Raw genomic sequence first — 27998 nt, forward strand, 5'->3', positions numbered from 1 at the left:
AGGACAAAGTGACAAAAGAAAATGGTTTTAGATATTTAATGAGCAGAAAAACAAACATTTGTAATATTAAAAATATATCAAATACAATATTTCAGGAAATATACCAAAGGAAACTACATATAAATCTGAATTAAGATATTAAATAATGACTATATTATAAATACTGAGTTATCAATATGACAGCAGTTATTAAGTAAAGAAAAAAAAATGATGTGCATAATTTATATTTTCTATTCTAAGAAACAGCAAATGCTACAAAGTGAGCCTCATGTATCTGAATAATCTGACACTCATCTAATGAAAGATTGAAGCAGGTATTAATTATATATTATTTAGCAAGGAGTTCAGCACACAAGCCCTTGCAGCTGACTTTATTAACATATGAAATATGTTAATGTGTGTTTATTCTATCATGGCCCACTAAAAATATGTAGAGAACGCTAACTTGCTGAAGTTGCTTCACATAGTGAGCATCTTCCGTAAAGATCTTGCTCCATTGCTGCCTCCTTCAGAGAAACCAAAAAGAACATTATTAGTACACAAGACATGTTTCCTCATGATGTCTCTTACATGAACCCTGAGTGGATTTTGATTAAAAACTGACCAGTAGTAAAGAGATTTTGGTGACTTTCTAAAAAAGGAATTGAATCAATTTCATTACAGCTCCCATTATAACCAAACAAGATTTTTCATAGGCCCTTTCATGACCACAGGAGATGGGTAGTCCATTTGTTCCAGAGACTGAGCAGCAGACCTGATTGCTATCAGTTTATGCGTTAAAATCACTGTGTGTGGTTCAGAATATATTATGAGGAATCAAGAAATAAAACTAATATCACAAATACTGGGATTTGTATCTAGGAACTGTGGTAGCCATCTTTATGTGTTTTCATTTTAAACAATATGCCTATTGTTTTATAATTTAAAACTGGACAAAATCAGTTTGTGAAATGTTTTGCTTAAAAAGCCTGTGCTATATTTAAAATAAATGCCATTTGGTTTTATATTTTGTTATGTAATTGCAACATATTTAAAGGGATAGTTCACTCAAAAATTAAGATTGTGTCATCATTTACTCACCCTCAAGTTGTTCCAAACCTGTATGAATTTCTTTCTTCTGCTGAACACAAAAGAAGATATTTTGAAGAATATAGATAACCAAACAGTTGATGGGCCCCACTTGCTTCCATAGTCTGAAGAAAAAAAAAAAGTAGAAAAAAAAAAAACCCTTATAGTAGTCAATGGGATCCATCAACTGTTTGGTTACCCATATTCTTCAAAATATCTTCTTTTGTGTTCAGCAGAAGAAAGACATTCATACAGCTTTGGAACAACTTGAGGGTGAGTAAATGAGTAAATGATGACAATTTTCATTTTTATCCCTATAAAATCACTATCCCTTCAAGTGTAGCAAAAGAAGAGGAAAATAAATCATAGCTCTTTGCATTTTATTCAATACAAAGATGATTGAGTAAATGACAGATTACATGTTATCGAAAATGCAGTATAAAACTGCTCTTACTAATTGGAAATTCATGCAACATCCTTGATGGCTGTGGAGCCTGAATGAAAAAGGGAAGAACAGAAAACTATATTTAGCCTCGTTCTGAAGTTGCTATATATTATGGAAGCTTGTTTCCGCCACTGAATAATAAATAAATAATAATAGCGATTCTCACAATTCTGACTTTTTTTCTCACAATTGTGATATATCAAGTCAGAATTGTGACTTTTTTTCTCAGAATTGCGAGATATGATGTCAGAATTGTGAGAAATAAAGTCGCAATTCTGAGAAATAAAGTCACAATTGCGGGATATAAAGTCGCAATTCTGAGAAATAAATTCGCAATTGGGAGATATAAAGTCGCAATTGCATGTTATAAAGTCAGAATTGTAAGATATAAACTATTCTGAGGTAAAAAAAACAAAATCCGTCTTTTTTTTCCTTATAATTGGACTTTATATCTCACAATTGTGAGTTTATATCTCACAATTCTGAGAAAAGATGTCAGAATTGTGAGATATAAACTCGCAATTATGTGTTATAAAGTCAGAATTGCATGATATAAAGTCGCAATTGCGAGAAAAAAGACGCAATTGTGACTTTATTTCACGCAATTCTGACTTTATATCTCGCAATTTTGAGAAATAGAGTCAGAATTGCTAGATGTAAACTCGCAATTGTGAGATAAAAAGTCGCAATTATCTTTTAAAATGTTTTATTTTGTGGCGGAAACAAGCTTCCATAATATATTGCTCTATTGTGTTTGAAAAAATATATAAATAAATAAATAATAATAATTATATATATATTTATGATATATATTTATTCTGTACATAATTAATTTTATTTTTTTCTGTGAGAGTTTCATGCTTTGTACTGCCAAGGTCATGCAAATCTAAACAGCAATATGTGACTGTGAGCAGCTGGATCTCCACATACCCGTCTACGGGACGTCTCCACTGTCATCCCTGCAGCACTCAAAGCAGCAATTCTTTTCTGAATGTCTGTAACCTTGAAGTAAGAAATAAGCGACTTTTAACAGACAACTTTGGCAAGATATGGGAAGTTTTTGAATTGGAGTGCATTTTAGAGTACATTTTGATGTTTAGACTGGGTGGCGTACCCCGCTTTGAGTGCTCTGGACACTGGCGGCTGCCATTGCAACTTTACCCTCCAGTTGCGACAGTTCACTGCTGGTCGTGTTACTAAACTCAAAGGAATTCACTCGCTTCTGCTTTTTAAAGGATTTATGTAAATTCGGCTTTGCTTTCTAGAGTATAGAATTAGAAACACATCAAAATTATTAAGAACAGCAGAGTGAGTTCAAGTCAAAGCTGAACTAAAACATTTGTAAGGAAGTATAAATAGAAATTCACACCATGTTTAACAGGCTATTAGTGCTGCTAGTTCTCATTCTCTTACCCACTCAATCTCAAGAGGCCACTCATGCCTGACATTTCTCATAGCTGAAGTATGGTAAAGGACCCCTTTCTTTGGGGAGTCCTCTGAAGATTTCGTTGCATCCTCCTCATCAGACGATAGGCCTTTGTCACTTATATTTTCAGTAAGTTCATCAAGCTTTTTTCTGAGCTCAAGCTCCTCTAAGTCAGCTGGAGACAGATCCTCCTCTTTCTGCTCAACCTAAAGGGAGAGCAGAAGAACTACATGAGGATTTAAAGTCAGGAGGGTCCTTTTGATACAAGTGTTTCAGAGATGCTAAGTTATATTTCATGGACTTATTCAGAAATGTTGATGACACGCTTATCCTTTTGTGGGTGAAACCAATAAAGGATGCTACTAAATGTTTTTGTTTTTTTTAAATAGCAATGTATAAATGCACACTACCATTCAAACGTTTAGGGTCAATTTTTAAAGACATTTATGCTTTTATTCAGCAAGGATGATCAAACATGACAGTAAAGACTTACATTCTTATAAATAAATGATTGAATTGAAATTATTGAATTGAATGTTCTTTTTTATCAGAGAATCTTGAAAAAAATCTATCACGGTTTCTACAAAAATTGTTTTCAACATTGATAATAATAAGAAATGTTTCTTGAGCACCAAAGCAGCATATTAAAATGATTTCTGAAGGATCATGTAACACTGAAGACTGGAGTAATGGATGCTGAAAATGTACCTTTACAATAAAATATAAAACAGTTATTTGTAATATTACAATATTACTGTTTTCACTGTATTTTTGATCAAACAAATGCAGTCTTGGCAAGCATAAGACACTTCATTAACCTAAAATAATAACCTGTTGGGTACGCAAATTTACTGTAAACTTACCAGCTCTGCTGATCCCCCAATTACCGGTAAGGTCATTTTCTGCTCCAAACGGCTCAGAAGAGTCTCGATTGCTGACATACGCTCGTTGAGCTCAAAAATCTAGTGTCATAGAGATACAAAATGTACTGTATGTTATGCATTTAAAAGAAAACTGTGAAGTCACATTAGGTTATAATAGTATAATGGATGTTAAGTCTCTTTAGCTTTGCATTTGAACAAAGATGTAAAAGTGTCACATGTCAACAAATGTCACATCAGTTTGACAGGTGATCATTACCAAAATGTTTGTCATGATTTTTTTTTTTTACTACCTGTGGAGGAACTTCATGTGGTGAGGGCTCTCTAAGTAGGGCAGGACTGTATATGACATGCATCTCAGATTCATCATCATCCTCCGAGTCTTCCAGGCTGTAAGAAAGCTCACGGTGGAGGTGATAGTTAGCGCTGCCAGCTGAAGAGAGGCTCATCTTGGAGAGGGAACGAGATTTTGTCATCCTCTGTTCTAGGTATGGTGTGCAGTCATCTAGAGAGCAAACAAAACTCTTCTCATGTTTGTTTTTTTTCCAATGTAAATACTGAAATTAAATAAAGAGGAATTTATGAGTCTATCCACCAGTCCAGGCAAAAATTTTGTCCTGTTTGTTCAATTCCTGAATTGAACAAACATTATATTCCTTAATATTGCGTTTATAGTGCCTTAGGTTTATATTCCCAGCACAAAGTAGCCTAAACCTCACTGACAGTAGGAAAAAAACATTGGATGGCCCGAAGGGGAAACCCATTCACCTCTACAGAGTTTGGAAAAATGTAAATCCTCAGAAATCTGTAAGGGAAATTGAAACGGACAGCGCATCTTACCAAAATGAGAGGGTTTGTCCAGACTTCTCTGGCTGATTTGCAATATGTCCTTCATCTCATCACCTCTGCCATGAGTTCTATTCTGCTTAAAAGTTGTGGACCAGTTGTCTTCATTTCCAGAGTCCTTACTCTGGGTTACTTTCTCTTGGCTACCTGAATACTTTAGAAATGAATAAAAAAATATATGATAATAAATGATTAAATAATACTAAATTATTTAATGAATTATTAAAAAAAGATATGGTCACATATAGCACTGACCTGACCTGAAATCATGTTAACATATTTTACCAAATAAAATAAAATTTACTATTTTAACTAAATACTGTCTAGTATACAATTCAGTAGAGTTCACAAGAGTCTGTACTGAAATAAAAAGGAAACAAACCCAGATGCTGTCATTTTAACCTTGGCTTGACTAATTTTGTGATGATTTGCTTCAGTGAAGAAACAATCAAGATTTAAACACACAGTCTTATCACTGTTAACAATCAGAAAATACTCAGCAGGTGCACTTTACAGCATTTGTTTAGCACACTGGTTGGACAAATCACAAGTTTTTCACACCACTGCTAACCATTTATTCTTTATTTGCCTGTCTAATGTATTTTTCCAAACAATTTCAAATTCAAAGCAGCTGGCACTGCCATTTAAGGTACTTTTTGTGGCAACAGAGTGTGGTAGTGTTTTTTTGCACACTTCAGTATTTCAGTGTTTGCTATATTAGCCTATATGTTCACAATATTTGCTTATTTCTGACATCAGATGTGCAAGAACAGAACATACGAACCAGAAGTATGGGAGGCTGGGAATAAGTGGAGTTCTCAAAGCCAATATTAAATTCAAGAGGATCAACAGGAAGCAGCCGTCTGCCTTTTCTCATCTTAAGAGAGAAAGAAAATGGTTTGTTTTTGGTTTGAACTCAACCATAAAAACAGTAACAGTGTAGTTCCAATATCTATCTACTCTATCTATCTATCTATCTATCTATCTATCTATCTATCTATCTATCTATCTATCTGTCTGTCTGTCTGTCTGTCTGTCTGTCTGTCTCTCTATCTATCTATCTATCTATCTATCTATCTATCTATCTATCTTAAACACAGGCAGATCTACCGAATCTCTATAAGCAATAGCTGTACTACGATTAGTACAGAAGGGTTATACAAAAGGTTTCACTGTCTGGCAGAATGGATAGTAAATGTGCTCATGCAGGTTCGGATCTGGCCTGCTTCATGCCCAAATTCTGTTCTCTCTTTACTTTCCTGTCTACTCTCAAAGGCCCATAAAACTAAACAAAGAGATTACAGTTTTTCTCAGTCGCTTTGGTGCATTTCTCATAACACTATTTACATTTGCACAACAGTTAATGCAGTTCTCAAAACAATTAGTACAAACTGCAAAACCTAGTTGATAACCTGCAAAAGCGTGTCACTTGCTCAAAATGGATAGCTCATTCCTCAAAAGCAAGTATTTATGTCAATGAATGTGTCAGTGTCATCAAAATGAAAAGTCCTGACACCATCGTTTATGAACAAGATAGTCAAATGGCTTAGTCATGTTTTCATTATGACAGTTTACTCTGTAAATGTTTTCCAATGATAAAAGTCAGATCTTGGTGACACTACCTGAAAATGCTCAATACAGCACTAAATACTATTTGCACAGCCATTTGAAAAATACAGTAAAGTTACACATTACTGTATTTATGAGGTAACTGAGTACAAGACACTGAATATGTATGTTTCACATTTTTACTGCATATGCTCTTTGCAATTCTAATTTGTTCACAGCATTGTGCAAAAGAAAAAATACACCATTATTTACAACAAACATAAACCCCCTTTGGGTAGAGCTGTGCACAACTGTAAACAATATTGCAGTAGGCCTATATACTGTATTGGAACTGAACATTCAACATACATAGGACTGTAATCATTCATGCACATCCAGACGTTCCTCTCTGTCTGGTCACATAATTTCATCTACATCCCAGCGAATATCATCTCTTGCTCAATTGCAAATTGTTCAATTTAGGAGACTTTTTCAGGATTTTTTTGTTGTTGTTGTTTTTTTAAATGACAGATTTTGACAAGTAGTTCAACATTTTTGTATGTAATGACTCAAGCAATGAAATGAGGATTATTAGTTTTATATGGAATGACTATTCATCATTCACAAGTATAGTTAATTTTGACTGACATGACATAAGCAAATGATAATGTTATAAAACAGCAGAGAGTTGTATGAAAGCAATTGATGCATGTCCAAAAGCATTTGCAATTTGTTGGAAGGAATGAGAAACTGCTACTATGATGTGCACAAATGACTAAATGTTGTGGAGGTTGAACTAACTGTTGTGCAAATGTAAATAGTGATGTGAGAAATGCACCAAAGCGACTGAGAAAAACTGTAAGATAGACAGATTTAGACAAGGACTGAGCATGGCCTTCAAACTGGCTTTCTGTCTGTAGAATTACAAAACCACCTCCAGGTGACAATGTGAAGAGTCAAAATCATATAATGAGAACAAGGGAAAAGTCAGGCCATATTCAAATACTAAATTAAACTAACCCGTTAAAACTAAAATAAGATTTGAGCAGCAGAGGGCGATCTTGCACTACTGTTTAACTGACAGAACTGCTAACACGCTATAATGCGCACTGGTCCTGCCACTGGTTTTCCCTGTGCTCTAGTAACATCAGTTTCTGATGTTTAGATGGTACAGTACCAGGCTGAAGTGGCGTCTGTCAGCCCTCTCAGATTGCTCATCTTCCTGGTTAAACAGAGAGCCAGCTGTGTGGATGCAAGAGTAATAAATATGAATCATTTGATATCAGACAAGAAACACTAGTAATTAAAGGAGAACTCCGGTCAATTTTAACATTGAGCTCATTTTTTTGTAAATTTGGAGTGCTGTCAGTACAGAGAACAATGACAAAAATCGGTGTTGCCTACACCGTGTTTATCCTCTTTTTAAAATTTGCACCCTGTTGACTTCAGTGGGGCAAGTTTTAAACCTGCTTTTAGCCTCTTAACATCCTTGATGTGTCATTACAAGTGCCCAGCCATTGTGAGTGATTCCTTCAGAGTGAACACGGTGAATCTGACTGCAGTAGATGTGAAAGATATGAATAAAAATGATGTTTATTCAGCCAGCGCACATACCTGTATTTACATCCTGTTTTCGGTCGAAGTCCACAGTAGTCGATTGTCGAGTTCACGCGCGTGATCATAGGTACTAAACCTATGCGCGTGAACTCGACAATCGACTACTTTGGACTTCGACTGAAAACAGGATGTCTCAACATGGCTGGGCACTTGTAATGACACATCAAGGATGTTAAGAGGCTAAAAGCAGGTTTAAAACTTGCCCCATTGAAGTCAACAGCATGCAAATTTTAAAAAGAGGATAACACGTTGTAGGCAACACCGATTTTTGTCGTTGTTCTCTGTACTGACAGCACTCCAAATTTACAAAAAAATTAGCTCAATGTTAAAATTGACCGGAGTTCTCCTTTAACAAGTCTTAATGTTAAAACACAATTTAACTAATATTCAAACTTATGTTTTTCATTTTGTGTAGGTTTAAAACACTTTCGTTGTGATTTGTCAAAAAAAAAATTATGACATAATTAATTTTCTTTCTTAAACGGTTTCCTCTTTTATAGCTCAGTTCTTTTCATGGCTATGTAAGGTGTTTTTCTTCCAAACTTTTTTTTCTCTCCATGTTCCCTGCCTTATTAAATCAAAGATAATGTGAGAGCAGATGGCTGCTGTATTGTTTGGACAGATGAAAGACATTCACTGATTACTTTAGATTCTTGCATGACATCAGTGTTCAACTTAATGTTTATATCACAAAGAAAGAGGACTTTTTTTTAAACTCACTGTGAACTTCAGGCATGCTGTGCGTGTCATCGTCTCGAGGCTCTATGTGATGGGGGTGGGGGGTTATAGAGACAAGAGAAAGAAAATGAGCTGTGATTGGTTACAGAAAGCAAAACAGGAATTAAATAGTGGCTTCAACTTACGCTAGTTCACACTGCCACACTACACTAGTTACCAAACACCAAATATCAATGGCTGTTGGGCTTTTGCTGGATCGGTGTTTTAACCACGTTGTTGTTTTTTTGGAGTAGTATGAACACAACATTTAGCCTACATTTCCCAACATTTCAATTCAAACAGCAAGTATTGTGTTGGTGTTTGTTGGCATTTATTCACCAGTGTGACCCACCCTTAAATATTATATAATTAGAACATCTTTTTGTAACATATTTGTTTGGAACATTGTTAATCTCATTTCACCCAAACAGCAATGTTTTCTCGCTGAGCTCTGTATTCAGGACAGATAGAAAATTGGATAAAAGAGAGACACTCGAGTCCAGGCACTGAGAAAAAGAAGACATGTGACTGTGTAAAGTAAATCACATGGATGATTCGGCCCAGCCAATTCTCTCTCTCTCTCTCTCTCTCTCTCTCTCTCTCTCTCTCTCTCTCTCTCTCTCTCCCCCTGGATCCCTCACTAAATCCCTCAAAGTTATGAGGGCCTCTCTCCTCTAAGCTCTGCCTTCAGTGTTCCGCTGTAAGTCATCTGTCAGACATTGCTTCAAAAATTGTTTTCCATTAACAGATGACACAGTAAGAATCAAATCTCATTTTGTAATAACTAACTGACTTTCTAAACGGATAGTTTTTCTATTAGAATTCAATCTGTAGAAATAAATAGAATGCAGCATGCTAACCTGAGTGCTTGGAACAGGTCCTACAAGATGCAATTTACAATGAGAGGATAAAGTTGCGGGTCAATCCATCTTAAGTGGTCTAATGGAGGTTGCTTGACCATTTTTCATTTAATTTGACTTTTTTGGGAGTGATTACCTCTACTATGTATTGGTATTGGAAAACCACCTTTTTTTTCTTTTTACTTGGTTTAACCACATGGGACCATCTTTGTGTCATGGACCAGAACAAATTTTGGGTTTTACGGATGTTTATGGAAACCTCAATATCTCAGCTCAGGATAGTCCAAGCTCTGTGAAACAAAATCGGATCCCCAGACCCTAGCGTATACAAGTACATAAAAATGAGCAAATTCTTGTTCATTAAACTAAAGAATTAAGTTCATATGTGATGATCAAGATTGCTTGATGCGCATGATTCCACTTTTAGGGTCAGTAGTATACAGTATAATGGGAAGGTTTCGAGTCTCATGGAATGACCTTAAACAGGCTACCTCTCAGGTCAGTTTGAGAGCAGGCCCGGTCGCTGTTCAGCCTCTTGAAAAGTGAATTCATGACCTTTGCACTGCCAAAACGCTTGAAGCGAGAGCGTACATTCTCATGGAACCATTCCAGAGTTCCAATCTTAAGGATTCTGTAGAAACAAATATAAAAAACAAGAAAAACAAAATTGATTCAGTCAATCCAACCTGATTTCATGAGAAAACATAACTATTTTAAGAGGTGGTGATTTCATATGAATTTGTATGACGTAATTTGTATTGAAACTTATGATTTTTTTAGAAAACAAACATAAGCATAAAGGTCAACCACTAAACCTAACCGTCGGTGGGGTATAAGAGGATTGTATGAAAAAAAAACAAATGAGATCATATTCACCAAAATTCGACCAATTCACCATAATATAAAATAGTTAGGCTACTGCCATGAGAGTGTGATGATCATTAAAAAATATTGTAATTTCATAGGCTGGATCTACCACCAGTATTGTGATGTAATTTCTACTTGGTCTTCTGTTTCTTCTCCATACAACATAATTTACTTAAGCAATAAGACATGAGAGGTCATGCTTTATTGTGAACTAATAGTGTTAATGTAAAACTAAAGAATGTTGTTAACCCACCAACACTGCCAACAATATTCACAAATCCACATTTGTTTCAATAGAGTTTGCTAGAGTAGTACATATACAGCATAAGTGAAAATGCATAAAAGTTTTTTTTTTTTTTTTTTTAATGAAGTTTATTTACAGGAAGTGAACTTTTTTTTATGGTTGTGGTTTAGTTAAGTGCAAGCAGAACTGGTGAAGATGAGTCATCAGTTAAAGCATTCAAACAATATATTCAAAAAACAGTATAAAACGTGGGCCTTATTCATGAAACATAAGCAGAATATTTTAAAAACCCATTCTTACATAAATTGTGCCACTGCATTGTCACGTGACAATTTACACAATGTTTTTTTTAATTGTATTATTGTTTTATGTCCTGTGTGTTGCTTCTTTATATAAGGATACAAATCAGAAATCACAGGCGTGTCTGTCTGTCAGGTGCTCACCTGGACATATGGCATGGATCACACACCCAACCGCGGTCCTTTTTGTTAAAACGGCTGCAGGACTTGCAGACAAATAGTTTGCAGTCCAGACACTGGCGCTTGCTGTTGACAAGGAATTTGAAGGGCTGCAGACAGCGGATGCAGAGGGAATCACTGAGTTTAGGCTGATCTTCCAGCAGCTCTCTCTTTGTATCCTCTTTCAGTATTTTGGTCTTGAGTTCCCTGCATACAGAGAGATTCACTGGCTTACATGCTGATTATTTTCATTGTGGTGTGTAAAACTAAGTTGTGGTCTCTTGTCCAAATCGTAACGGAACTGCAATCGACTTAGTAAAATTACGTATTTTAAATATGAAATATCGTTTGACAAAACTGCTAGAATCACTGATATACAGAATCATCGCGACGCATACGCATTCAGTCAGCGCTGGACAGCAGATCTCTTCCTCCATTGCAGCGCATGCACGACCAATGATGTACTAATTCTAAAAGTTCACAGCAAAAAAAAAAAAAAATAATAATAATAAAAAAATTATTATAATTAAACATTTTCGGAACGAAATAGCTGGTGTTAATAACAGCTAGGTGTCCTGCTGGTTATTTAAAAATAGGCTACATTTTTCAGTTTTTCTTTCTTAGTTTCGTTCATTATCGTTTGTAATAGCCAAAGCATATCTATTTATTATGCCGTTCACACTGAACGATTTTAGGCCCGATTTTCGCTCGGCCGACATTTTTTTGTGAGATTGCCGACAAAAGCACGAAATCATAGGCAAATCAGTGCTCGTGAGTGACAATCACGTAACGTTAGTGTGAATTATCAAAGACGCGATCTGAGAGAATCGCCGACGCTTGTGAGATATTTGGCATGCTAAATATGGACCTGTCGGCGATTCAAAATCCTGCTGTGTGTGAATGTGTTAGCGGCACCGTTTGATGGCATCACACCACATGGGATCGGTCGATCGATAAATCAATCAGTCAGTCAATCAACCAATCAGTCTCTGAATCAGTTCAGATCAGAGGGGAAAAATGAAAACATCGTAAGTATCCAAAATCCATGTTATAATCAGTAATTGAAAGTCATAACAGAACTTTTTTTTGTTAAATATTCATTAGGCTACAGTTGTCTAAAAATATTCAATCAGTGCCATAAATATTTAACAAATTCAGCATCACATGGAACATTTTGCGTGGAATCAAATACAGATTTTTTGTTTGTAAATGGGCAAAGTGGGGTTTCAGCTGATAAAGGCCCAATTCTTAAAAAGTGTCATTTTAGAATAATATATCTGGAAATCAGTAGGGGTTACACTTTATTTTAAGGTGTCATTGTTACAGTGTAATTATATATTTAAAGGGATACTTCAGGATTTAGCATTACGCTTTGTATTAGTAGAAAACCTGTAGTATTTTCGATTACCGTGCTTTCCACCCTCATATCCCCCTGAGATGAGAGATTTATGTATTTTTTGTCTGGAAAAAAATTGAGGATTTTTTGGCCAGAGGCTAAAGACTACAGCCAGTAGTAGGGGCTGTCCCGCATGTTTTCAATCCGCCCATAGAGGGTGGGATCTCACTCACAGAATGTACACATAGTGTCAGCCATCTTTTTTTGGAAGCTAAGCTAGCAGGCTCTTGTTCTGTGGTGAAAGCTGAGTAGTAGGAGAAAGCTGACTAGTAGGGGTTACCATCCTCTTTTTACCGGACATGTCCGGCCGTCGAGATCGTCCAAAATGTCCGGGATTCGGCTCTTGCTTTCTGCAGTCGCCATTCATTGTTTACATGCACACCTTTTGTTTCAATCTAACTGAATTCATTCCGATCTGAATGTAGTGTTTACATGAACGCTAAACAAGTGATCGGTTGATGTGCGTTTTAACATTGCTAAGAAAATTCCCGCTCCTCCGTGAGAGATACGAGACCGGTGTGTTTCACAGGTGTCGCTCATCAGTAATCATGCCACCAGCCTTTCATCGTTCTCCCACGGCCCTCAGTCTCGTCCTGCTCGCCACAGTAAACATAATGAATGGCGACTGTAGAATGCAAAAGCCGAATCCCGGACATTTTGGGCGATCTCGAAATCCCGGGCAGACTCGTCACCGAGACTCACTAGTAGCCTAGCCTTGTTGTTTAACTGCGCTCTCTTACCGGTAGACGTGGCTTGGAAGTGGCCTCCTAGGGCAGCGAAGCAAGTGCATTCTGGGAGTTGTTGTCTTTCATCCACATAAGCCAAAAATGCATTTTCTGGCTTTTCGCAGTCTAGAAAGCTCCAAATTCAAAAATAATTTCACATTTCTTCTACATAAATGACCCATTTTAAATACACATTCATCTTTCCAGAGGTGAAGTATCCCTTTAAGTACTGAGTAATATTAAGCAACTACATGTACTTACTAAAGGTTAGGGTAGGATTAGGATTTGGTTAAGGGGTTACTTGCATGTAATTATGCATAATTGACTGTTATTACTATGGTAAGTATATGTAACATATGTAACAAGGACACTGTAAAATAAAGTGTTACTGGTCTAGGTCAATTTTAGTACATTTTAGTTTAGGTAAGCCATTTAACTTTTGTTCTGGTTTTTCAAAGCAACATGTAATGGCTCACCCAAATCCCCTTCCATTTTCAATTTATTAGGCGTAACAGTCAGACCCTCATCTGACCCATAACAAGTAAATACAAACAAACAAATATACATGCAATAATAAGGGATGCAGTTGTTAGAAACTTCTTTACTGGTTCATCTCTGATGATTGTCTTTGTAAACTAATACACAGTAAGTACTTGAATACAAATCCCTAAGAGTCCCAGGACCCGGTGTAGAGACTGGCCTGCGAAGCCACTGTAGCCCACTTCAGCAGGCTCACAGCAGGCCTTCCACCCGTTCCTCCGACACTCCGGTACCAGATCAGCGTACTTGGCCCTCTTCCCTTCCTGGGATTCCTCCATTCGATCTTCCCAGGGGACAGTTAGTTCAAGTAACACCACCTGCTTGCTTGCTGCGGACATCAAGACCATGTTCGGTCAGAGTGATGTAACTGCAATGGTGTCTGGGAAACTCAATTGTCTCCCTATAGTCGGGGAGCCAAAGTCTCAAAAGCTCAATAAAATGGGTTGAACCTGACATGGTCTGTTATACTTTTTATTTGTGTTTTTTCTGTTAACTTTGACCCTAAGAACCAATAATTGGAGGGTCTGCTCTGCCGGAAATATCGCGAAAAAAAATTGTGGCCATTTTAGTGTATGCACCCTTTATTTTTTATCAGAAAAATGTGAAAAATGATTTTTTCCCTCAAATCCTTAGTGGGTTTGGTAGGCTGTCAATAAATGCACTCCAGATACAAAGAACACATTTGCTGACAACATCCACTGAAAAAAAAAACTCTTAAAACACATTTCTACATGATTTTGCATCAATTTAATGCAAAAAATTAGGCGTTTTCTCACTTTTTTCCAATATTTTCATCTTTACTTCATTGGCAATCAACTATTCCCCCAAGTTATGACATCAGTCAATGTGTCATTCTTTTCACCAAACAGTATACTCACTCCACAGAAAAAAATCATAAAAATCCAACCAAAATCAATGGATCTGTGATGATTTCACTAATAGTTGATCAGCAGGCTCAGAACCTCAATAGAATTGTAGGCTACTCTCAAAATTCCGAAAGACATGTAGTCCATGAGCCAGGGGGGTTGATCGGTATCATCGGGGGAAAAAATGCTATCATTGTTATTTGGCAAGGTATACACCCCTAGTATTAGAAAAATCACTATAGCAGTGCAGGGGTGGTAGCGAAATCACTTTTTTCAGCTCATGAAGTTACTAACCCCCTAAGATAAATTCCGTTTTTGAAATCTGGTGTATATCTGGTTTAGGCTCATGCTAGGGATATTGTCAATATTCTATAATATGGTGCTTGGTATCGCTGGAAAGGGGACCTTTTAGGCTTTCATTTAAGCCCAGTACTGAATCTGTCTGACAAACACAGAGGTCACATGACTTCTTTAAACCAGAAATAACACACATTTTTTCACAATTTCCGCCTAAACTAAAAATCCGCCTAAAATCGCTGTGCCATGAAAGAACACCACGGACACAAAAGTCAACAACTTCAATACTCAAGGCACTCTGATGACTCAGAAAATGTATAATATACCCATACTATTTATTTGTGAGAGCCTTAAATTAGACTTGTGCAGCCAGCACAAGTCTTCAAAATAGAATAGAGCCAATAGAATGGACAAATAGAATACCCTAGTCCAGGGCCAAATGTTGTAATAAAAACACTTGTAATTGGTGTAACAAAATGTTTCTATCATGTATTTTGATATTCACCCACTTTCAGTTAGAATGTCAGAATGTAGCTCATGCACTGAATGTTGATGGATTTTGACAAGGTTTTGTCAGTTTTGTGAAAAGATTGTTGGTTCAGTTGACTGGTTATAACAACACTATAACTATACCATCTTCAATCAACTTCCATTGAGTTCCAGGGGTATTCAATGTAAGTACAAAATACTTTTTCTCTTGTGCTTGTGAATTGGTGGGGAATAGTAGCAGTAGCTAATGTAAGCTTGGTGTTTTTCACACTTAGTATACTTCTTTTAAACTTAAAATAAGAAAGTATACTTTCAGTCTACATTTTATGTACTTCTCAGAAATATACTTAAAATTACACTTCAGTGTACTTGATGTATACTGAGAGAAAAGTCCAGGGCCCGTATTCATAAAGATTCTAAGAATCCTCTCAGAAAACTCTTAATTTTGCTTAAAGGAGAACTCCGGTCAATTTTAACATTGAGCTAATTTTTTTGTACATTTGGAGTGCTGTCAATACAGAGAACAACGACAAAAATTGGTGTTGCCTACACCATGTTATCCTCTTTTTAAAATATGCACCCTGTTGACTTCAATGGGGCAATATTTAAACCTGCTTTTAGCCTCTTAACATCCTTGATGTGTCATTACAAGTGCACAGCCATGTGAGCGCTGGCTGAATTATTATCATTTTTATCCATATCTTTCACATCTACTGCAGTCAGATTGACCCGCGTTCACTCTGAAGGAATCACTCACATTGGCTGTGCACTTGTAATGACACATCAAGGATGTTAAGAGGCTAAAAGCAGGTTTAAATATTGCCCCATTGAAGTCAACAGGGTGCACATTTTAAAAAGTGGATAAAATGGTGTAGGCAACAGCGATTTTTGTCGTTGTTCTCTGTATTAACAGCACTCCAAATTTACAAAAAAATAAGCTCAATGTTAAAATTGACCGGAGTTTTCCTTTAAAAACTATTACGTAGGAGTCTTAGCTTAAGAGCGATTCGGGGCCAATCTGAGAACAACTCTGAGCAAGGAAAAGACAAAAACTTTCATCTTAGTGAGGAGGCGGGGCTGACCCCGTTGCTATGTATGACACAATCTTTTGAAGACTGTGATTGGCTGGTAGTCCAAGAAGGAAAAAAATTGTGATTTGTCTAAGCCTTCACTTTGAAATTACATGCGACTGTGTACATTACACACTGCTGCATTGTTGCATTTTCCCAGTTGCCAAATATCGTAATGTAGTGATTACTTTCATTTCTGGCGCTATTGCATTTCTGCGCTGTCGGAGATGTTAGCACGTCTCTAAGATCAGTCACAAACATGATCCATGCACGATCTAATCTTTAGTGTCTTATTAACTCACTGTCATCCATTGTCTGCAACAGATTTCTTCTCCTTCTTTCTGCCATGTTCTCCTCTGCTGAAGAAACTCTTCAGCCTCTTAAAAGTCCTCGTCCGTGCTCCTAACAATTTTGACCTTAAGACCTCTTTTAAGGGTTAAGATGCTTTCTGAATTACTTTTTTCTTTACTGGGATTTTTTTCTTTAATTTTAAGAGTAAACGGCCACATGTCTAAGAATTTTCTTAGAATTTTGTCACTAGGAGCTACTCTTTGCATTAAGATTCTTTATGAATACGGGCCCAGGTATATTTGGCCTGTACTTGAACTCAATCTTTTGATCCAGATATACTTAAAAGCAGGGTTCACCAATCTCGGTCCTGGAGGGCCGCTGTCCTAAACTCTGCAGAACAGCGGCCCTCCAGGACCGAGATTGGTGAACCCTGCTTAAAAGAATTAAGAATTAAGAATTCAAAGTACTGTATACTTGTCTTGTAGTTGTGTTAACTCTTTTGTAGGCTAGTCCACTGGTCGTGTAAATCAATTTACTCTAATTCTACTTTTTTGTTTAAAATGTTGCCTTTCTTTATGAAACTTACTGACATTCAAGTGTTAAGATTAAAAAAGGATGCATGAAGCTAATAACATGTTTTTAAATTTAAAGTACAGTTAAAGGTATTTTTCAAGTGCAAAAATAATAATGTTACATGTTAAGTGCAAAGTATAATGTTATGTTTACTTAAAGAAAACTTACAAGTACACTTGCAGTATAAACTACGAAACTAGTAGTTTACTGAGAGTACACATCAGTGTGTACTTTCATAAACTAAAAAATGTACTACTTGTATTAAAACAGTAAACTACTAGTATACTTATAAGTTCACTTGTAGTACAGATGCATTACAAATGAGAAACCTAGTTGTGTACTTAGTTTACTACTCTTACAAATACTAAAAATACGAAAAGTGAGCCAATTTAGTCCCAAGCAGTATTGAAATAGTACACAATTTTACTACAAGTACACATTGATATTAGTATACTTACTACATAAAGTATACTTAAAAATATACTTGAAAATTACTTAAGTATACTTCATAAAATGAACATGAAGACATGCACTTTTATGATGAAGAGATGCACTTTTATGATGAAGAGATGCACTTTTATGATGAAGAGATGCACTTTTATAATGGACAGATGCACTTTTATGATGGATAGATGCACTTTTATGATGGATAGATGCACTTTTAGAATGGATAGATGGACTTTTATGATGGAGAGATGCACTTTTATAATGGATAGATGGACTTTTATAATGGATAAATGCACTTTTATGATGGATAGATGCACTTTTATAATGGAGAGATGGACTTTTAGAATGGATAGATGGACTTTTATGATGGAGAGATGCACTTTTATAATGGATAGATGGACTTTTATGATGGAGAGATGGACTTTTATGATGGAGAGATGGACTTTTATAATGGACAGATGCACTTTTATGATGGATATATGCACTTTTATAATGGATAAATGCACTTTTATGATGGATAGATGCACTTTTATAATGGAGAGATGGACTTTTAGAATGGATAGATGGACTTTTATGATGGAGAGATGGACTTTTATGATGGAGAGATGGACTTTTATGATGGAGAGATGGACTTTTATGATGGACAGATGCACTTTTATAATGGATAGATGCACTTTTATGATGGATAGATGCACTTTTATAATGGATAGATGGACTTTTAGAATGGATAGATGGACTTTTATGATGGAGAGACGGACTTTTATGATGGAGAGATGGACTTTTATAATGGACAGATGCTCTTTTATAATGGATAGATGGACTTTTATAATGGATAGATGGACTTTTATAATGGACAGATGCACTTTTATGATGGATATCTGCACTTTTATAATGGATAAATGCTCTTTTATGATGGATAGATGCACTTTTATAATGGATAAATGCACTTTTATGATGGATAGATGCACTTTTATAATGGAGAGATGGACTTTTAGAATGGATAGATGGACTTTTATGATGGAGAGATTCATTTTTATAATGGATAGATGGACTTTTATGATGGAGAGATGCACTTTTATAATGGATAGATGCACTTTTATGATGGATAGATGGACTTTTATAATGGATAGATGCACTTTTAGAATGGATAGACAATAACAGATTTTTACAGCGATTGATTCCAACAATCTTTTCACAAAACTGACAAAACCTTGTCAAAATCCATCAACATTCAGTGCATGAGCTACATTCTGACATTCTAACTGAAAGTGGGTGAATAACAAAATACATGATAGAAACATTTTGTTACACCAATTACAAGTGTTTTTATTACAACATTTGGCACTGGACTAGGGTATTCTATTTGTCCATTCTATTGGCTCTATTCTATTTTGAAGACTTGTGCTGGCTGCACAAGTCTAATTTAAGGCTCTCACAAATAAATAGTATGGGTATATTATACATTTTCTGAGTCATCAGAGTGCCTTGAGTATTGAAGTTGTTGACTTTTGTGTCCGTGGTGTTCTTTCATGGCACAGCGATTTTAGGCGGATTTTTAGTTTAGGCGGAAATTGTGAAAAAATGTGTGTTATTTCTGGTTTAAAGAAGTCATGTGACCTCTGTGTTTGTCAGACAGATTCAGTACTGGGCTTAAATGAAAGCCTAAAAGGTCCCCTTTCCAGCGATACCAAGCACCATATTATAGAATATTGACAATATCCCTAGCATGAGCCTAAACCAGATACAGTATACACCAGATTTCAAAAACGGAATTTATCTTAGGGGGTTAGTAACTTCATGAGCTGAAAAAAGTGATTTCGCTACCACCCCTGCACTGCTATAGTGATTTTTCTAATACTAGGGGTGTATACCTTGCCAAATAACAATGATAGCATTTTTTCCCCCGATGATACCGATCAACCCCCCTGGCTCATGGACTACATGTCTTTCGGAATTTTGAGAGTAGCCTACAATTCTATTGAGGTTCTGAGCCTGCTGATCAACTATTAGTGAAATCATCACAGATCCATTGATTTTGGTTGGATTTTTATGATTTTTTCTGTGGAGTGAGTATACTGTTTGGTGAAAAGAATGACATATTGACTGATGTCATAACTTGGGGGAATAGTTGATTGCCAATGAAGTAAAGATAAAAATATTGGAAAAAAGTGAGAAAACGCCTAATTTTTTGCATTAAATTGATGCAAAATCATGTAGAAATGTGTTTTAAGAGTTATTTTTTCAGTGGATGTTGTCAGCAAATGTGTTCTTTGTATCTGGAGTGCATTTATTGACAGCCTACCAAACCCACTGAGGATTTGAGGGAAAAAATCATTTTTCACATTTTTCTGATAAAAAATAAAGGGTGCATACACTAAAATGGCCACAATTTTTTTTCACGATATTTCCGGCAGAGCAGACCCTCCAATTATTGGTTCTTAGAGTCAAAGTTAACAGAAAAAACACAAATAAAAAGTATAACAGACCATGTCAGGTTCAACCCATTTTTGAGACTTTGGCTCCCCGACTACTAGGTCCACCAGGAGGTGCCAGTCTAATCAGTCTATCGCCAACGATAACGCCCATCTCCCAAGGCCTTTGAGCATCAGCTGAGGATATGCTCTAATGATCCCCTTTTCTGGCAGAGTTGGCAAGCAGGTGAGTCCACCAGGCCCCAGGTGAACAGGTTGGCAGGGCTAGGGAGGACGTCATACACTGACTGGATCAGGAACTTAAAATGGTGTGGTTCCGCCTTCCAAATTTCTGCCCAGGTGATCTTACGGCCAGCTGTATGCTCCCACCTGGCCCAGGCCCCCTGCTTGGACATGCCCACCACTCTGCTGAAGTGAGCTTCCTCCACCTCGGCTCGTACCTTCTCCTGGATAAGCTTCCGCTTCTCCTTTCCTCTGGCTTTGCTGTAGCACGGCTTGGGATTGCTACCAAGCCCGGCCTGCCCAGTAGCCACCGTGCCCACCAGGGTGCTATGCCGCAGCCTTGCCTCCGCCCGTTCCTGGGCGAGCCACTTCCTTCCTGTTCTGACCTCTACCCCTGCTGAGGAGACCTTGGTGTCAACTGAGTCTCGGTAGAGCAGGACTTCTCTGGCTCGGGTGACCTTGAACTCCTCTGCCAGACTACTAAAGGGAAGCTGTAGCTTGATGTTATGGCCAAAGAAAGCAATGCTGCTTAGGCTCCTTGGCAGGCCCAGCCACCTGCGCAGAAATCGTCTGACCTTCCGCCCAAAGCCCTCCGCGGTGGTAATTGGGACTTCGTAGATTAGCAGTGGCCAGAGGAGACGAGGGGGGATGCCATGTTGGTAGATCCAGGCCTTAAACCTACCAGGAAGTTCTGACTTGTCCACTGCTGAGTGCCATGTGTCGAGGTCATTGCTGGTACCCTGCCGTGCAGTGGTGTCCTTCAGGTTGAGCTTGCCCAGGCTCTTCACTGGCTTTTCTGACACTGATGGAATTCTGGTGTCTCCCAGCATGAAGCGGAACTGATCAGCTACTTTTCCTTTCCTCAAGACCAAGGACCTGGATTTCATGGGCTTGAAGCTCATTCTTGCCCAAGTGATGAGCTGTTCGAGGCCTTGAAGAAGCCACCTGCATCCGGGCACTGTGGTTGTGGTAACCGTGAGATCGTCCATGAATGCACTAATCGGTGGTTGTCGGGTGCCAGATCTGGACAGTGGACCTCTGCATTCCACTTCCGCAGACTTCACAAGCATGTTCATGGCCAGTGCAAACAAAGACACAGAGATTGTGCAGCCTTTAATGATATCCTTCTCCAGACGATGCCACTCCGATACTGAAGTCCCAGAGGACACCCTGAGACCAAAGTTGTTATAATAGTCAAGGATGAGATTTTGAATCTTCTCTGGGACGTGGTATCTGCTCAGGGCCAATTCCACCAATCTATGTGGTATCGATCCATAAGCATTGGCAAGGTCCAGCCACAGCACTGCCAAGTCCCCTTTGCCCTCTTGTGCCTCCCTGATCAGCTGTGTCACCACCCCTGTGTGTTCAATACACCCTGGGACCCCTGGGACTCCTCCCTTCTGCACCGAGGTGTCTATGTAGGTGTTCTTAAGGAGAAATCCCATTAGACGATTGGAAACAATCTTGAAGAAGGTTTTGCACTCAACACTAAGGAGGGAGGTTGTCCTAAACTGCTCGATGTTACTTGCATTCTCCTTCTTGGGAATCCACACGCCTTCTGCGTATCTCCACTGCTGAGGTACTCTCCCTCTTCTCCAGATGGTTCTTAGAATCTTCCGAAGACGTTCCAGAAACCTGGGGCAGTATTTGAAGACCTTGTATGGGACTCCACTTGGGCCCGGTGCTGATGTTCTGGCAGATTTGACGACATCTTTGACTTCCTTAAGGCTGGGTTCGTCGATGTTAAAGAGGGTGCTAGGTTCAGGTGGGCATATAAGGGCTGCACAGTGACCAAGGGCTTGCTCCCTCTTCCATCGCTGTAGGTGTTGCAGATATAGCGGTTGATATCCTCCTCAGGACATGAGAGTTGATCACTGCGTTTCTCTCCCAGCAGCTTCCTTGTAAAACCGAATGGATCTGCAATGAAGGCACTGCGCCTACGGGCCCTCTCCTTGCCCCTCTTCCTGTACCACTCAGCACGCCGAAGGGTGATTAGCCTCTCCCTTATCACACCCCTAAGTTCTGCCAGGGCTACCTTCTCCTCCTCGCTTGCCTTTCGGTACTGGCTCATGAGTGTCCTCAGCTCTTGTCTGTATTGGGTCATTTTGACCTCTCGTCAGTTCGGAATTGATGCCGCAGTAGACATCTTGGTGGCGCGTTGTTCTTTGCCGCCAAACCTTACTGAAACGATGCTGATTATGAACGTGCTCATGGGTCAGAGCTTCTGGTCCACACCACCCTTGGCTGTTGCTTCAAGGGCTGCATCAACATCTTCATCAAACTGTCGCCACACTGACTCTTTGTTGGCAGCAGGCCACAAAATCCGGCGCTCTGATGTTCTGTTTTGGGGTGTAGCTTGTGGTGCTTGGAGGCTAGTAATAATAAATTACAGTTAAATAATTATTTTTTTGTTTGATACTTTACTGCACTGAAAGAATAAAAGGTCACCTAATCTGTCGTGCAAAGGCAAAAGAGCGTAACTTCGTTTTTGGTCGAAAATGAGTTCTTTATATTTTTGGCACATTCAAGACCTCCTTTATCATGTGGATAAGTATCTTGAATCAATTCCGTTGTTTTTTCGAGAAAATAATGAGTTGTCTTATCAGTAACTTCCAAAAGCCCATGAGAAACAAAAGCAGAACACCGTAACACCAGTTACCGCTCTTTGGCTTTGTTTTGGAACGCTCATATTGAGTTACAGTGCTCTGCCTTTGTTTAGCCGCGCGTCAATATGAAGTTACTGTGCCGGTGTTCTATCAAATAATGCTACCTACCAGATTGTACGGTGTTCTGCCTTTGTTTTACTGTCCATTAAAAAATTACGGTGTAGCCTGTGTACTTTGTACAGCTGCCATCAGTCCCTGTAACTTCTGATGTCCTCAGAGCTTTGTCCTAAACAAACGCAGCCAGAACATTTATGGTCTGAAAATCGCTCCATCGACAAACGTGCGATATCGATCGCAAAGGATTATGCAGAGTTGACAGAAAAACGTTACACATTGCCGTATCAGATGAATACAATCATGAATCAAAGCACCGCCTCACTCAGTTCGGGTAGCCTACTGGACAAACACTCATGCATCTAGCGGGCACAGTGCCAAAACTTCGCCGGCGCCTTCAGCCCCGCCCTAAACGCGGCGGAATAAGCTGGACTAATATATATATGGAGGTATTTTGTCATGTCAAATGTATTAATAATGCCATCAGAATGCAGACAAAGCACAGGATAGCAATAAGTAGATGGCTATAAATAATTGTAAATCATACAAAATAAATGCCATGATCACTAGATTTTATACAGGTGTTACTATAATGATTTTGTTAATGGTGATCAGCAACCAAATACTGATAATGTGGAAGTTACTGCCTTTTGCCTTGGCATGACTTCTCACTTTTTGCTGACAATACAAAGGCAGAGTACATTAACTTTAAAATAGTGGTCAAAAGTCAAGTTTGAGCACAAGATTTTTTTATGTATATAATTTTCATTACTAAAACATCTATTTGCCAGATTTCCAGTGTCCTACCTATAATTAATTTGGCGGGACAACTAAAAATCTTTAAAGTCATTTTTCTCAGTTCCACACTCTTGCGACTTAAGGTCTTTTGCCTTTGTAGGGCAGTAATGTCTATCGACTTTATCACTTTATAACAAATCAAGTGCAAAATATAAAAGTGCACAGACTATATACATGATACAAATGTTATTATATTTGACCAATTTTAATGTTTTATTACATTTTGTTCCTAAAATCCACTCTGAATCTACCTTCAGGATAATCCTTTTTTTTTTGTTTGTTGTTTTTTTTTGTCAAAGGTATCCCAATCTTACTAAAATGTTTAGAACAACACATATTGAAAGTTTTATTCAGAAACCAAGACTATAAATCCGATTTCAAAAACCTTTTTTTTTTTTTCCTTTTAAACAGCCCATTTTCAAGATTTGATTCAATCCGATAGATGAAATCAATCCGATCGAATTTATTTTGAACAACTAGGCCCAGATTGCTTAGATCATCAGCACAAGTCAGTGGAGAGAGAGAGAGAGAGAGAGAGAGAGAGAGAGAGAGAGAGAGAGAGAGAGAGAGAGAGGAAATGACTCCACATTCTATCCAATGGTCTCTAGTCTTCTTTTGAAAACCTCCATTCTTAATGAGCCAGGTTTCAAGCTTTATGGCCAAAGTGATGGCCTTCTGCACAATGACCTCTCTGTATCACAGCTGTGTAGCATTAAAAATTGGATATTTAAGTAATTTCTGCTAAAGCTGCTCTTCTTAAGAAGAAACCAGCTAAGAGCTTTCCTCCACATGTTGAATGGTTATGTGCCTGTGGCTCTTTCAACTTTTATTTGGCAAAAGTTAAAAGCACCACATGTAAGTCAAATATCTTACATTACAGCATAATCAATTCATAAAAGACACATGAAACTAGAGAGGATTAGAGAAGAACTATTTTTAAAATTTGAACTATTTTTAATTTTTCAATAATATTTTTCCCCATGCATATTTCACCCCACATTTCCCCTTATTTTATAACCATGTTCTTGGTTTTGAATATGTGAATTAGATCTAATTAAGCCATAGTGCTTGAACATGAAACAGAAACATAGTAACAGACAACATAATTATTATGAAAGTTCTAATTGCCTTAAACAATTTAGATTAGCACTTGTTTTTTTTCTTAAACATTCAATGAAATCGAAGTTTGCAATGCATAAGTGAATGTAACATTGCATTTTAACATAGCACCACATCCTATTTCCAAGGTTTTTATCATCACCACATTACAACAAAGTCTCCACGGGACTATTTTGAGCTAGCCTTTGCCTTCCACATGTCAGTCATGTGATGTTATTCAAAATTCTGAGACAAATCCTATTACCTCTTTTAAAATGACTGGAATTTGGACATACATGGGCTCAGCCTGTTGATGAAGTGTCTGAGGAGTCTAAAGCTTAAAAATGCTGCTGTTTTTTTAACAAACAACATAAAGTAATCATCACAACAAATTAAAGACAGCATAGGAATGAATATCATGCCTGTCACAGGAATGGCTTTTTACATGCTTTTTTCTTCAACATTGCCTATAAATGTAATACATTTTGTACTTGACAGACATGCAAGTGGCGTGAACAAGTAGTACCACATGTCTGTAAGTGTGACTGTGGATCACATCCGTGACCTTATTATAAAAGGATTAAAACATTGGATGGTTATGGTCCAGACAGAAGGCTCACAAGATAGGATGTACGTTATATAACCACGACTTACTGCATTCACAAGACATTTTCTTGGCTAGCTGAGTCATTAAGCCACTCCTTAAAAGAGATTAAAAAAGGCCAATTAACTGAACTTTAGTGAATGTTTTTAGTGAATCACTTTTCCCACTATAGAGAGGTTAAAGCCAGTTGATCTTCCAGAATAGATGAAGTGTACTCATATCCTTCTCTGTTGTTGACATTACACAAACATAATCATACTTGAGCATTGCACCAATAGACATGTTTTTGGTGGTTTGAAGGTTCTTTCATAAAGTATCAACGGTAAAGTAACCTACAGTACTTAAAGATATTCTCTTCATAATAAGTTATCCGCTGTAAATGATTTCAGATTTATTTTAAATGGGTTCACATAAGGCTAAGTGCTGTGGAACTGTTCCTGAGATAAATATTTTCAAGCAGAAATAAATTAATGACAGACATTCCACAGATTCAGTTAAATTATAAATCACAGATGAACAGACTGCAGAAGACCTTTAGTAAGCAAAAACCAGCACACGACTTAAGGTTTACCAGATCCACAATATGAGTAAGTAGTCATTCATATGGGTCCAATGATGGGATAGTCAGACAAAACCATCAATGAATATCTGAAGATGAGATCAATGATTCTGTTTCTTAATGTCCAAGATACAGTACAGCATGCATATAGTAAAAAATGATTTACAGTTGGTTGTACTGGATGTTAATGCCATATAAATGTGATTATGGGTGTCTCACCCTAGTCTGTCCTCTTCTTTCTGTCGCAGGCTGAAGTCTCTCTGGATAACCTGCCAAACATGCTTGGCTTCGTCATCTGTCAGCCTGGAGAGATCCAAACTCTTCCCATTACTGCTGCTGGGCATCATCTTGAATCTCATCTGGTAGAATCAGGAAGCCAGTGAACCAAACCACAGTGCCACTTTGTTACCAAACTTGTAGAGTAGTTTTCAGAGACAGAACAAATATTCGGCCTCATTAATTGCATGCTAGCACCCAGTTTAAACAAGTAATTTACTTCTCACAGGTTGAAAAGTTTATTTTAAGATAATTTGCTTAAGAAGGAATTGCCGCTTCAAAGTTTTATTATACAACAATATTTGGGAGTGAGCTTATTTGTTAACGAAATGGTTATGTTGCATTTTTCATTCTGTCATTAGACTGTCATCCATTGATACTTGGGCTGAATCTACTGCCTAAAATAATTTCTACTTCAAAACTTAAAATGTAAAAATGTCTTAAATTGTTGAAAACTTTAAAAATGTAATATCGTTTTTAATATCGTTTTAAAAAAAAATATTATCAGACAGTTTTTTTTATTTTTTTTTAAATAAACATTTTACGCCCTATCTCCGAACCTTAGAATTTTTTTTTTTCTTTCTTTTTTTTTGTTCTAATGTGCAGATTGTGGGTAAAAAAGTGTCAGACATTGTCTATTTGCAGATAAAGGGATGTTTTTAGTTCTCCTAAAAGAAAAAAACATCAATTTGTTTAATGGCATAAACAAATCAGCCTATTAGAATCAGTCATTTAATTTGTCCTTCCTTTAAACACTCGAATGTGCTGTTCACAAGCAGCTGAAAATGATTTTTAAATCCAATGACATAATTATCGGAAAGATGTTAACATCTTCCCTTTACAATGATGAGTTGAAAATGCTCGGTTAAACAATGTTTATTCAAAGAAGCATTAATTCCTTCTCAACTGCAAAATGGGCAACTAATCAGCAGTGCTCTACAAGTTATACTGTTTTCAAGTTCTCTGCCTTTCCTGAATAGTTCATGACTTTCCACCTGATTTGCCATTCTGCTAAAGGAAAGGGTTGGGGTTGTTGACATTTTGCATAAAAAGCACAGTTTCAAACACACATATTGTGGAAAAATATATTATTATCCAGTCCATTGCATTAGCCTACATAATTTTTAGGGAAATGATTAAAATAATTAAAAAAAAAATTGAGGTGATGTAGAATCATTTTGTAACATTGTACAAACTAAAATTATAGTATTTTATTTATTGGAATGGGTTCACACTGTATCTGCCATTCCACTGAACATCTGCGCTTAAGCTCTTATATCCGCTGGCCCTTAAGGTCTTTATACAACGGAAAACTGGTTTATTGTTAAGCTAAGAAATAATGCTGCAGCCCTCTAGGCATGGTATTTTCTTCATATATAACAGAAGAAGACTACCTGATACAGAGGAATGTTGCAAAATCACCATTTTACACTTATAAAGTGTACACAGGACCTTTATACAGATTTTGTCTTTATATAGCCTGATAACAACTATGTATATATAAAAATAAATTACCTGAACTTGATTCAGCAGCATGTAGTAGTCCAGTTGGATTGGAGCTGAACAGTTTCAGGCAGAAAATCAAACTGCTGTGTTTATCACATGTCCAATTAACTAT

General features: G+C 37.3%; 1 protein-coding gene across 2 annotated transcripts; it reads right to left on the reverse strand.

Moving 5' to 3' along the window:
• Positions 1-21: 21 nt before the first annotated feature.
• On the reverse strand, positions 22-27998 carry mlphb (melanophilin b). Of its 2 annotated transcripts, XM_079881512.1 has the most exons (15): positions 27896-27998; positions 26324-26463; positions 10963-11184; positions 9900-10039; positions 8552-8593; positions 7392-7456; positions 5451-5543; positions 4661-4820; positions 4114-4325; positions 3803-3901; positions 2927-3145; positions 2628-2774; positions 2444-2515; positions 1523-1562; positions 22-506 (listed from the first exon to the last, which is right to left on the reverse strand). In XM_079881512.1, exons 1-15 carry the CDS (start codon positions 27914-27916, stop codon positions 460-462), a joined length of 1719 nt encoding a protein of 572 aa, XP_079737638.1. In that variant the 5' UTR covers positions 27917-27998; the 3' UTR covers positions 22-459. The 2 variants fall into 2 exon arrangements, with proteins under 2 accessions (XP_079737638.1, XP_079737639.1); XM_079881513.1 differs by lacking the exon at positions 1523-1562 and having other exon boundaries at positions 364-506; positions 27896-27965.

The sequence above is a fragment of the Squalius cephalus genome (genome assembly GCF_949319135.1).
Source record: "Squalius cephalus genome assembly, chromosome: 9".
NCBI lineage: Eukaryota > Metazoa > Chordata > Actinopteri > Cypriniformes > Leuciscidae > Squalius > Squalius cephalus.